At 38.0% G+C, this 10,173-nt stretch overlaps 1 protein-coding gene across 1 annotated transcript; it reads left to right on the top strand.

The window, feature by feature from the left end:
• The first annotated feature begins 574 nt into the window (after window positions 1–574).
• LOC143617146 (uncharacterized) lies at window positions 575–949 on the top strand. The gene has a single exon (XM_077089801.1). It carries the CDS (start codon window positions 575–577, stop codon window positions 947–949), a length of 375 nt encoding a protein of 124 aa, XP_076945916.1.
• The last annotated feature ends 9,224 nt before the right edge of the window (window positions 950–10,173 follow it).

Raw genomic sequence — 10,173 nt, 5'->3', positions numbered from 1 at the left:
TGAATTGTGTGTGTAGGGCAGTGGTACAAACCCCGGGAATGACAGGCATTCCTACTGAGATTTTGAACAGAAATTATGATTGTATTTAAACTGTTATAAACTGTTTTATTGAGTCAACATTTCACCAACATATAGCTGATGTGTTTTTCCAACCCATGCAGGTAATTAAGGCTGGTAGTAATACACAAGGATATGGAGTCGTAATGTTAGAAGATCGCTTGAGATGGCTCTATTTTGAATATATAAATCCTTGTAATAATATTATAACAATGTTTTGAAAATTGAAACTTGGGTATTTAATTTCCAAGTATTTTGCAATGTAAATTAATATTTTAATATATAAGACTTTCACGAAAATAAACCCGCTACTATGATATATTTACAAAACAGGTACCAAGGGACGTCGCACCCAGGCCCTGAGTCGGGGTCTGACAGTTTTGAGCAGAATTTTTTGATTACTTGATTCACTTGTTAAAGGTTATTAAGTGGTACAAAGTCTAATTCACCAAAAGCATTTGTTCGTTGTTGATTCCTTTAATCGAAGTGGGCCATCAAGAAAAAAAACCCACACATGATGGAGGTAGCGGAGATGACAATGCTGAGGTGGATGTGCACTCACACAAGGTTGTACCGAATAAGTAATGTGGTTTTTAGGGAACGACTAGGATTGGTTAGTATATGTGAAAAAATAAAAGAGGGGAGATTGAGATGGTTTGAACATGTAAAGAGGAGACAAGTAGCAACTCCGGTTAGAGCAGTGGAATCCCTCACTATAGAAGGAAGGAGGGGTGGAGGCAGGCCCAAATTGACTCAGGAGGAGCGGATTAGGCAGGATTTGCTAGTGTTGCACCTATTTGAGGACATGGTCTATGATTGGAGTTCATGGAGACATAGGATTAAGGTTAAGGACTTTAGAGAATGTCACTTTGGTTTCTTAGCTTTAGCGTAGGAACTTAGACTCTTCTACATTTTAGGTACATTTTGCTTTTGTTTGTTCTTTAGTTTCTATGTCTATTTGGATTATATGGTGTTATATGTTCTTGTATTTGACCATGCCACTTCAGCACTATATGTTTGTTATTGGTAAATGTGTGTTTTTATGTTGCATGATTTGGAGTCGGGATTCTCTTTGGAAGCAACCTTTCTATTTTCATGGATAGAGGTAAGGTCTGCCTATATCACACATTCCCAAGACCCTACCTATAGCTTTGCTATTTGTAGGATTTACTGGGTACGATTGTTGTTGTTTTGCAGCCCTTAAGATTGTTGATGTTTATTCTTTAGTTTGTTTGTCTATTTGGATTATATGATGTCATATATGCTTGTATTTGACCATGCCACTTTATCACTATGTGTGTTGTTATTGGTAAATGTGTGTTTTTATGTTGCATGATTTGGAGTCGGGAGTATCTTTGGAAGCAGCCTTTCTATTTTCATGGATAGAGCTAAGGGTCTGCCTGTATCACACCCTCCCAAGACCATACCACTAGCTTTTGCTATTTGTAGGATTTACTGGGGACGATTGATGTTGTTTTGCGACCCCTAAGATTAGTCTCTTGATTGATTGCTTGTTTAAGCGATTGATTTGGTTGTGGATTAAAAGAGTCAGTCAGTGGAAAAGAAGATTGAAACATACCCGTAGTATTGGCAGAATTCCAAGGACTCGGTGTGTCACACCCCGACTCAGGGCCTAGGCGTGATACCCATTAGTTGGTATTTGTTTTGTAAATATATCAGAGTTGAGGGTTTTTTTAGCGAAAGTCTTTAAAATAAAATATATTTTTATAAAACGTCGAGTTATATTACCCGTTGGATATTGAATAATAAAATATGAGCGAAAGTCTTTTAAGATAAAATACTGTTATATTGAAAACTCAAGATTTAAATACCCGTTTACTTATTCAACTGCCTGTCTTTTGAAAATATTATTCTTTATATATTCTGAATAAAATATCTGAGCCATCAGATAACGTCTAATGACATGTTCCAGTCTTATAGTCTGTCTTGCCTGTGTGTTCTATTCTTTACTGTTTCCCTGAAATGTTGGGGAAAAAATACGCCAGCACACAGCCGGTGAATAACGCTGACTATGTTGTAAAATTGTTTCAATACCATTGTGTAATCAACAATAATACCTTTGTGACTACTCTTTAGGCACCCAATTCAATTGGAATAAAATTATCCTAAGTACATGTACAAATAATCATATACCCAATATCATTTCTCTGAATAGTCCCATAGACTTCCACAGGCATGTTTGATGATATGCGTGGCCTCTGGGAACTCCGAGTCACCATGTATGATTGGATCCAGACGCATGTATACTTTTAACCAGAGTATGCCCGTTTCTTATTATTGTAACACAAGGTTTTAAGGATTCGTAGATCCTATGCAAACAGTCTGACTCTAAAAGAGTTTGTAAAAGTTTAGGGCGTATTCATCTTTTGATTTTAATCAGTTTTTTATACTGATTCTTGTTTATGATCAGTTTCGGTTACTGACCCATGTCTGTAATTGGTTTCTGTTATTGATTCCTGTTTCTGAATTCTTATACAGTTTTTTGATTTTGATTGATTATTTTTATCTTGGACCTATAGTACGAGAATAACATTCGTATAAATATCCATATCAACGATATAGCTTCAGACCCGTTGTCTAGTTTATATAGCTTTAACCTTGACAAATCATTTGTTATGTAAAACATTTGGACCTTTAGTCCCTTTGTTTATTTATCAATTATATGCTACGTTTCTTCTTCAGGTAGAAACAATTGTATTGGGTTTCTTCTTCAAGAAGAAACATTACTATAACCTTTTATATGAGAATATTTTATTTCTTAATCATAAAGAAATATTATTTTAACTATACTCTTTGTGTGTGAATGCTTACGTTTCTTAATCATGAAGATACAATATTTAACTACAACCTTTGCTTAGGAAAAGTTATTTTATGCTTAACTGTGATCAAGGTTCGGGCTATACCCCTGACTATGGTCTAAGCCATTATAATAATAATAATAAAATAATGCTTAAGCGGAACCCCTACCTCACATGGGTATTTGGAGTTAAATACCTATGACTGATCGAGCAACACTTCTACTCTATATCGCGTTATAGAGCTTTAGATTGTCAGAGCTTCGGAACTTGGCACGTCTTACAAGATCGGCATGTTTCCCGGGACAAAGCGTGTGAAGTGGTGTGCGTATGGTGTGAAAAGAATGTGCCGTGAACCCATCTATTTATACTTGATTTTGTGCTCCTTCGTGTAGCGCGAAGGATAAATTGTTCATTCGTTTGCGTCGCGCGAACAGTCTTTATATTGCTGAGTCATTTGTCGTCTTTCCACGTGGCACCACGTGTTGCCACGTGCCCACACGTGTCACGCATGCAGAATTGGTATTTCGCGTAGCGCAAAGGACTAATAAACTGATACTTCGCGTAGTGCGAAGAAACTTAATGTCGGTTTATGTATTTTGTCTTTTGTGTAGCGCGAAGACGTTATACCTGATCCGTTCGCGTAGCTCGAATGATCAAGTTTCCAGAATTTCACTTTTGGTCCTTGTACTTTTCAAAAATCCTAAAGCGCCCCTTATACGGAGATGCGAGCGTGTGATGTTCGGGTATTTTGTATACATATATTAGTGTGTTAATTATGTTGTTTTGTTTAGTATAGTGTTAGAACTTTGGTACTTCATACATGCTTTTGTATTTCAGGTCATTGATCGTTAAAGATGCTAAATTGGAGACTTGTATGAGCATGGAATGATATCTCGGGAATACCGAAACATAAATTGAAGTCTTTGGAAGTGTTACAAGGATTCGGGAGGAGTTTATATGAGAAACCTAAAGCCGATGCTAAAATTGAACAAGATGGATTCATAAAAAACGACCAGAAAGTAAAACGAGGATATCCTGGGCTAAAAAATGAGTTACAGGACCCAAAATATAGGAATTATGGGTTTTTTGATGAGAGGAATCCAAAAATGAGGTTATCTTCCAATGCCCTACGCGATGGTCCCCACAGTCGGGAAAGTTAGGGTTTCGAGTTATAACACTTTTGGACGGCCTAACTCTACATCATTCTGTTCCAGGAAGTTTCTAGAGCAGAAATTGGAGAAAACCTTCATTCCCATTCATCTCAAGGCCATAGATATGATCCAAATAATCCGAATCGAAGACCGAGAGATGCCGAGACGCGGCTAGATCCTTTGAATCATACCAAGGATGTATAGTTTGTAATCTTTCAGCTTATTTCTCATGTACTAGAACAACTAATTGTAATTGTCTTTGTGTTAATCTATAAGTATTGATGTTTAGTATGTCCGTATATTCAGTCGGTTGAGGTTTTTGTTGATCAGAACGATTAGTTTGTCGGTTGCTATAGTAATTGCTCGTAGGATTGTTTTGACCAGTTAATTGTGAGAAAGCATTCGTTTACCCTTAGTTGAGTCACATTGGTAGGGAACGTTTGATAACCAGTACCATGTGTTAGCGATCGTGGATGCCTAAGATTTAACCGGTTAGACAGTTTGTAGTTGACACAAGATAGTTAATCTGTTAAGTTATATGAGATTGCTGTTAGTTTGGTTACTTGAAATCCCGGGTGTGATTTGCTTGTTTAATTGATTGAATACTTGATTACTTGTTTGTTTATTATAAAACCCAAATTATTTTCTAGTGTGATCAGCACTATTAATTGAATTACTTCATAATGTTAGATTTCAGTTTCATTGCACACTGACCACATACTCCTCGTGGTTCGACACCCTACTTACCCTAGCTTGCTTAGATGATTAGGACACTGATTTAAGAGTTTTTGACTAGATAGCGACAGTCTGGCATCAAAATCCATGTATAACTTAATCACTCATTTTATTTATTGACATTTTCGATATCCTAAATGGCGATGTATTAAGGATAACTTCAGGATATAGTATCCTCCAAAGGGACAGGTATCCTAAGTATATTATCGTACTAACAATTCAACCTCTATTTGTTTAATGTCAACAGGCCAAATAAACGTTCACACGTCTTCTTGAAGACTCAGACTACTATCAACTACTTGAAGAATGTGCTTGATGGGAGAAAACGGCTATTATTTGAACTAGTCTAGCTTTACCTGTTTTTTAAGAGATTTTTTTATTAGTTTCTTGTATAAAGAGAGCTAATCTCTGGATTACAAACAACAACACTTACGCACTCAATACCTAGCAGTATTCACTCATTCTAACACGATCCAGATAACTCCAACACTTGTAATCACTTTATTTTTTAATAAACTGGTGGTGATAGTTTTCACCGCCCAGGGTTTTTTTCTTTTTATCCTCAGGATAATGAGCTTTTTCCTCGCAACAAATCCTTGTATCATTGCATTTACATTCATTTCAATTGAGCACCTTACCTCACTTACTAATTTGGTTACGAAATTGCTCTTGTTGATCTTTACCCAAAAAAATTTGGCGCCCACCGTGGGGCAATCAGTTCTTCAATCTTTCAAAACCGTTTACGTCGTCCTCGATCACTTTCATCCCTTCATCATGTCTTCACAACCAAAAAACAGTTCCATCTTTGCTCCAGTGGTCAGCACTGCTCCAAATGTCAACCCTGGTCCTCCGTCAATTCTGAAGAAAAACACTCAGCCTAGAGGAGAACTTCCAACATACTTGCAAACCTCTAGATGGGTAGATCCGGTTATTTCTAACAATGATATTCTTTCTTTGATGAAACAGGTAAAAACTCACATAAAGCAGCAAGAAAAGACCATCCGGAAGTTATTCAAAGAGATTAAAGGGATCAAAAAGAAGCCATGGCAGAAGGCTACTCCGATCGTGTCTAGAGCCCTTGATTTCGATTCTCCAGGATCATCCATCCTCCAAAATCACGGATACTCGAGGGTACAGCCAAAGAGGGCTCCTTTTTAGTGACAATCAGGATATTGGGGCAATTATCCACCGGTATCCTTGGAACCATCCAGACCTATGAGACCAGATTCCATCAACATGCTGCCTCTTTAAACCATGCCAGCCGGCTTATTCTCGTCAGGACCTCCCATAATGTCCTCGGAAGTGCATGTAGGGGATGATATCCTTATGCAAACGCCATCTTATCCTGAAACCACTTTCACTGGAGCTACAAGTCGTCAAAGCTTAGGATACCAGATGCCTAGCCATGATCTTGGTAACAATTTACTTAACGCAAATTTATACACTAACCATGGATCTATCCATGTTACGGGAATTTCCCACGAAATAGCAAGAGAATTGCAAAAAATGAAGGATATGATTTCCAATATCCATGGGATAATACGTTCAATAGCGGAAGTCCCCTCAGGAAGCTACAGGTTATCCAAATTCACTTGCCCCATATGCGACGTGGAGATCCCCAAAAGATTCCAAACTCCTAGCATGAAGTTGTATGATGGCACCACGGATCCTGAAGAACATGTAGCCCAATATAGGGAAAGGATGGAGATCAACCCCATCCCCGCCAACATCAAAGAAACTTGCTTATGCAAAGGATTTGGTTCAACACTAACAGAACCAACTCTCAAGTGGTTATTGAGTATTCCTTTCAATACAATTACCTCATTTGCTCATTTGATTAACTTGTTTAATAATCAGTTTTCTTGTAGTAGATCCTTTGAGAAACTAACAGGTGATTTATACAGAGTAGTTCAAAATAATGATGAATCCTTGAGGGATTACATTACTAAATTTAGCAGGGAAGCTTTGGACATTACAAACCTCGATGTAGCGTCTGCTGTCGAAGCTCTCAAGATGGGTTTAAAGAAGGATTCTCAGTTTTATGACGATCTTGTCATGACACCATGTAGGAATCTCGATGAAGTTAGAAATAAGGCCATGAGATACATCTGGCTGGAGGATGAAAAAAAGGCACATGGGAACTTAATTATACCAAAATACGAGTCTACCAACAGGAAATTAGATTCTCCATAAAAGTTCTCTAGACCCAAGCCTTATACCAAACAGGATAATTCCAGAATAACTGCTGTGGAAGAAGACGAAAATAATGAGGAGTACCTTAAACTTTTTGAATATTGTTTTAATATTGATATAAGTGGTGTGATATGTGCCATGCAGGATTTAGGTGACAAGGCTAGATGGCCCAAGAAAAATGAGAAGTCAGGATCTAGAAAAGATAAGTCGAAATGGTGTGTATACCACAAAGAATTTGGCCATCACACTGATGGTTGTATAGCACTTCGAAAGAAGATGCAACATTCATGACTCTCACAGGTATATACTGTTATATTGCAATGCCTTTTGGACTAAAAAATGCAGGTGCAACATACTAAAGGCTGGTCAACATGATGTTCAAAGACCAATTGGGGGACACGATGGAAGTCTACATAGACGACATGGTGGTAAAGTCGAGAAGAGCTGAGGATCACCTTAAAGACTTGGCAACAACATTTGATATGCTGGATAAGTACAACATGAAGTTAAATCCTGCCAAGTGCCATTTTGGAGTTAAAGCAGGAAAATTCCTAGGATACATGGTCACTAAAGGGGGAATAGAAGCAAATCAGCAAGAAGCGTCAAGGATATCCAAAGGTTAACTAGGAGAATGCAAAGATTTCTACGATATCCTATGGAAGAATCAAATTCGAATGGGGAGACAAGCAAGAAAGAGCGCTAGTATCCTTGAAAGAATACTTATCCTCAGCTCCACTCTTGATGAAACCAGTTGATGGTGAACCACTATCCTTATACTTAGCAGTTTCGGGGAGTGCAATAAGCGCTGTCCTAGTGAAGGATCATGAAGGTCAACAACATCTGGTATGCTATGTAAGTAAAAGCCTGTTAGATGCCAAATCCAAGTACTCTTATCTTGAAAAATTGATTTTGGCACTTATAATGGCTTCTACTAAATTAAGACATTATTTTGAAACTCATGTTATTCATGTAAAGACTAACTATCCTATTAAGGCTGTTTTGAGATAGCAGAAATGTCAGGTAGGATGGCGAAGTGGGCTGTGAAACTTAGTGCATACGAAATCTTGTATGAACCAAGGACGGCCATCAAATCTCAAGCACTCGCCGACGTTGTAGCTGATTTTATCCTGGATATTCTGGAAGAAGTGGAAAAAGAAGTCCAACAACTGGACGTCAAGGAGCATTGGACTTTGCATACAAATGGAGCCTCTAACATAAGAGGAACGGGTTTGGGTATCCCGCTAAAATCGCCACAGGGGGACATTATACCTCTATCCATATCTTGTGAATTTCATGCCACTAATAATGAGGCTGAATATGAAGCCTTAATAGCAGGATTACAATTAGCTAAGGATATGAAGGTCAGGTATCTTCAGGTTTATGTTGATTCCTTATTATTAGCTAACCATTTTAATGGCTCTTATGCTGTAAAGGCATAAAATTTAGCAAAATATTTAGAAATAGTAAAACAATTAAGATGTTTGACATAGTACAGGTACCTAGAGAAGAAAACACTGAAGTAGATGCATTAGCAAATTTAGAATCAACCCTCAAGATACCAGATAACATCAAGATACGTATCGTACATATCTTGACCCCAGCAACATAGGAAAACCACGAAGTCATGGACACTTCAAATTCTGAAGATAATCTAATATCCTGGACCGGTCCCATCATACGGTATCTCCAAGATAACGAGATCCCAGAAGGAGAAAATCCGAGATCTTTTCGAATGAAGGTAACTCAATCTGTTATCCTGAATAATATTTTATATAGAAAGTCACTGGCAGGTCCATACTTGAGGTGCTTGGAACATCATAAAATACAAGAGGTCCTCAAGGATATACACGAAAGTGATTGTGGAAACCACACTAGGGGCAGAGCCTTAGTATCCAAGATACTAAGAACAGGTTATTTCTGGCCAACAATGAAGGAAACAATGGAATTCTCCAGGAAATGTGATGCTTGTCAAAGACACGGCAATATCCTGCATTAGCCAGCCGAACCACTACATCCCATTATATCCTCGTGGCCATTTATGAAATGGGGTATGGATATTGTGGGAAAGCTGCCCAAGGATTCTGGTGGAAAAGTCTTTATGCTAGCTATGACATATTACTTCTCCAAGTGGATCGAAGCTGAAGCATTTGTCCAAGTTAGGGAGAAAGAAGTGATATCCTTTATCAAACGCAATATCCTGACAAGATTCGGTATCCCGACAGAGATCATTTGTGATAATGGTTCATAGTTCATTGGTAGCAGGACAACCAGCTTTTGTGAAAGTTGGGGAATTAAGATGATAACTTCAACACCGGTACATCCTCAAGCCAATAGTCAAGCGGAATCAAGCAGTAAGATCATCATCAACAATTTGAAGAAAAAGTTGGGGTCCAAGAAAGGAAAATGGGCTGAAGAATTGCCATTTGTACTTTGGGCTGATAGGACTACTTCAAAAAAAGGCAACGGGTCAAACACCTTTCTCTTTGGTGTTTGGGGCAGAAGCTGTTATCCCAACAGAGATGGTGATCCCCACAACGAGAACCAACATGCAAGATACTGAGTCCAACAACCAAAGCCTTACTGAAGATCTAGATACTGTCGATGAGCTCAGAGATCTTGCTAAGATCAGAATGGCAGCATATCAGCAAAGAATAGCCAAGTCTTATAACAATAATATCAGGATTCGAAGATTCCAAGTAGGAGATATGGTGTTGAGAAAGGCATTTCAAAATACCAACAACCCGGCAGATGGAAAACTAGCTCCAAAATAGGAAGATCCTTATTTGATTGATTCAGAAGCAGGTAAAAGAGCTTACGGATTAATCACTATGGAAGGTGATCCTATACCAAGAGCTTGGAATGCTATACATCTTAAAGCAGATTTTAGCTAGTATCTTTCAACTGGTATCTTCACATCTCAAATACTTTTGGATAAAGGTATGTCTTCTAATATATCTTAAAATTTCCATTTTTGATCTTTATATTATTATCTCTTTATCAAGTAACTTAAGCGTCGGAGGGGTGTTAGCTTTATCAAGTAACTTAAGCGTCGGAGGGGTGTTAGCCAAGCTAACACCCAACCCTCATCAAGAGTTCAGTGTCTTTAAGATACTCTAACGATGAGGTATCCTGTTAAAAGTAAGAGGCTGATCACCTCACACACGAATGAGATATCCTGGATATCTTCTAAGGTTTAAAGGTCTTCACCTTTCTACGAA

Source organism: Bidens hawaiensis, unplaced genomic scaffold (genome assembly GCF_021521415.1).
Source record: "Bidens hawaiensis isolate Kalapana, Puna unplaced genomic scaffold, B.hawaiensis_p1.1 tig00002307_1, whole genome shotgun sequence".
Classification (NCBI taxonomy): Eukaryota; Viridiplantae; Streptophyta; class Magnoliopsida; order Asterales; family Asteraceae; genus Bidens; species Bidens hawaiensis.
The sequence above is the reverse complement of the archived record's forward strand: the minus strand, read 5'-3'. Positions and strand labels throughout refer to the sequence as shown.